Source organism: Toxorhynchites rutilus, chromosome 1 (genome assembly GCF_029784135.1).
Source record: "Toxorhynchites rutilus septentrionalis strain SRP chromosome 1, ASM2978413v1, whole genome shotgun sequence".
Classification (NCBI taxonomy): Eukaryota; Metazoa; Arthropoda; class Insecta; order Diptera; family Culicidae; genus Toxorhynchites; species Toxorhynchites rutilus.
This window is the reverse complement of record NC_073744.1, coordinates 20,037,985-20,040,786: the sequence shown is the minus strand read 5'-3', so window position 1 is coordinate 20,040,786 and position 2,802 is coordinate 20,037,985. Positions and strand designations below refer to the sequence as shown.

General features: G+C 42.5%; 1 protein-coding gene across 1 annotated transcript; it reads right to left on the bottom strand.

Moving 5' to 3' along the window:
- Positions 1-334: 334 nt before the first annotated feature.
- LOC129776720 (small glutamine-rich tetratricopeptide repeat-containing protein beta-like) lies at positions 335-2,097 on the bottom strand. Its single transcript, XM_055782525.1, has 3 exons — positions 1,613-2,097; positions 978-1,415; positions 335-914 (listed from the first exon to the last, which is right to left on the bottom strand). The coding sequence occupies exons 1-3, from the start codon at positions 1,936-1,938 to the stop codon at positions 659-661; spliced, it is 1,020 nt and encodes a 339-aa protein (XP_055638500.1). The 5' UTR covers positions 1,939-2,097; the 3' UTR covers positions 335-658.
- Positions 2,098-2,802: the final 705 nt, after the last annotated feature.

Below are 2,802 nucleotides of genomic sequence, written 5' to 3'. Positions count from 1 at the left end.
GCCTGTGGATTCAATTTTTCCACTAGACGCTGAATTGTTGATCTGGCAGGACGATTATGACGACCATAAATTGGGCATAGCGCTCTTAAAGTTGAGGCCATTGACTTCGAATTTCGGTAGTAAATTTTAATAATCTCGATTCATTGTGGATCGTATATCTGCCCATTATGAAATGGCAAACCTTACCGAAGAGAAATGTCAAGAGAGCGGGGAAAAATATGGCGTCATTCAACGCGTTATAAAATTGAATACCTGAAGAAGCTGAGGTACGATAAATATTGACGGGACGTAGACCAATTTGACCTTATTAATAAATTCATATCAAATACTTGCGTTTTCTTTCCGTTAGAATAAATTTATTGACTTTCTTTAGGAACTGAGTAAATCATATTACGAGCGCCCTAAAATTGACCAAAAACAAATAACGTTGCATGGGTGTATGAATTGTTTTGCGATGTTACGGTACTCAAATCACTACAGATTCTACGGTGGATTGAATAAGTCAACGTTGAAAATAACTATTCAGGAGAACACACTAAACATAATTAACCAATTTGCTGGAAGAGTCCGTCAGCTGCTTCTGCGGCCAAAAACCATCATCATTCGTCTAAATCGCTAAAATGAATGCGTTTTTTTTTAAATTGATCTATTCTACAGATTACGAATCAGCTGGCGGTGGCGGCTGCTGCGCGTTATCGTTGTTTCCGTTACTGTTCTGGTTGTTGTCCGGAGCGGTGGCATTCGGCGCAGCACCATTTCCGTTCGCTGGAAAGCCACCTCCTCCTCCTCCTTGCTCCATCTGTCGGATCACATTTGCAAACACGTCCGGATTTTGGTTGCTCATCTGCATGGCCAGCTGACGGCCTGTTTCGAGCAGCGCATCCACGTTATCCATGCCGCTTAGATGTCCCAGCCTGAAAGTGATGTCAACAACTCAATAAAGAGGAATCTCATGTTCATTGGTCCTAATCACTTACATGTTCTGCACCGCCGGATCGTTCATCATCCGCGTTGCCATATGGACCAGAGCTGGGTTGTTCAATGCGGCTGCGAAGTCAATGCCCCCGAGACCTCCAACACCTAGATTTGGCATTCCTCCAGCGCCAACTCCAGCGGCCCCCACTGGTGCATTCCGTTGCTCCTCTAGCCTTTGCTGGGTCACACTCATGTTGTTTATGTAGTCCTGGTTATCCGGTTCGATTCTCAGCGCATTCTGATACGCCTCCAAAGCCTGTTCGTGTTTGTTCATCTTGGAATTTGCCAACCCAAGCCGACCGTACGCTTTGCTGTAGTTCGGATCGTATCGCAACGACATGCGGCAATCGTTAGCCGCACTCTGATAATCCTCCATGCGGCTATAAGCCGCAGCACGGTTGCAGTAGAAGACTGGATTGGTTGCGTCCAGACTGATAGCCCTAAAAAAATGGTTTGTTTTAGATTATCATAGTCATAACTTCATTTTACGCGTGACAGATGCAAACCACACAAGCAAGGGCAACTTTTTTTCTATTAATTCGTTTATTTTTGCAGGCTCAGTAACTTAAGTTTAAAGGAGCCGAATTCTTAGCAAGGGCAACTTTTTGATGATGATGATGATGATGATGATACATACTTGCTATAAGTGTTCAACGCTTCCTGGTATTTTCCCTCCTTCATCAACCGATTGCCCTCGTTTTTCAGATTTTCCGCTTCCTGCTTACGTTCCGGCGAGACGTTCGTGAACGTACTCCGGTACACTTCATACAGATCAACGTGATTCAACGGGTTATCCTTGCCGTCGTCGCCCTCCTCTTGGCCAATTTCGTAAACATTTTCCAAACACTGAATGGCCACTTCCAAGCTTTCCCGGGAATCCGAGCTAAAGCTCGGCTGCTCGATCTGCCCGTTCAGAAATCTTATAAACGACCGGACGAAATATTTTTGGTCGATATCCGTCATCGTTTTCTCCTTCGCTTGAACTGAACGTTTATGGTTACAATCTGCAGTATTTGGGTTCCAGATAAGCGATACGGTGGCGATGATCCGACAATGATTTTGATTAGTTGCTCGAGATACGCAGAAGACGGTCTGGAGAATTCGGAGAATCGTTAAATATGACAGCTGTCAATCGAAGGAACAGCGGCTAGCGTCTGATTGAAACGTTTATTTCGGCAAAAGCAAAGTTGTTAGCGATATCAAGACTTTCATCGCAGATAGTATGCTTTGTTGCATGCAAGATGAAATGATTTTGAAATTATTTTTCCCATTACAATGGAGGACGAAAAATTTTGGATGGTCATGAATCTACGGCTCGGATATCTTGAATTTATTCGAGCAAGGAAACTTCAGCTACATTTGAATAAGAGTTTATCCAACATTGAATATCTCATTTGACCAAAAATAGTTACAGGAGGGTTGTGTCTGAGGGTAATTTGGTGGCCCTCAAGGTGCGATCGATACAATCACATGGTGACAGGTCTCAACGATCTAAATCGGCTATACTTAACTTGCGGCCCGGCGGGCTCTTCTGGTTGGACCAGCTGGTGTTACTTTATTTTAAACTATTTTGTATGTGTAACAATAACGAAAACCTAAAAAATCATTACCTATTTTTTTCTTACTTACTTTTTTTTTTATTACGGACTACTTCTTTCAGTATTCATGAAATAGAAATAGTAAATGCAGCGTTTATTATTCGGACAATGTGTGTTGAGACAGATTTATCGGAGTTCTCCCAGCGAATTAAAACAACTCTTTTCCAGGTGTTTTTCGACTTCAAACTCTAATTTATTATATTAAATATAGGTTAACAATGATGCTGAT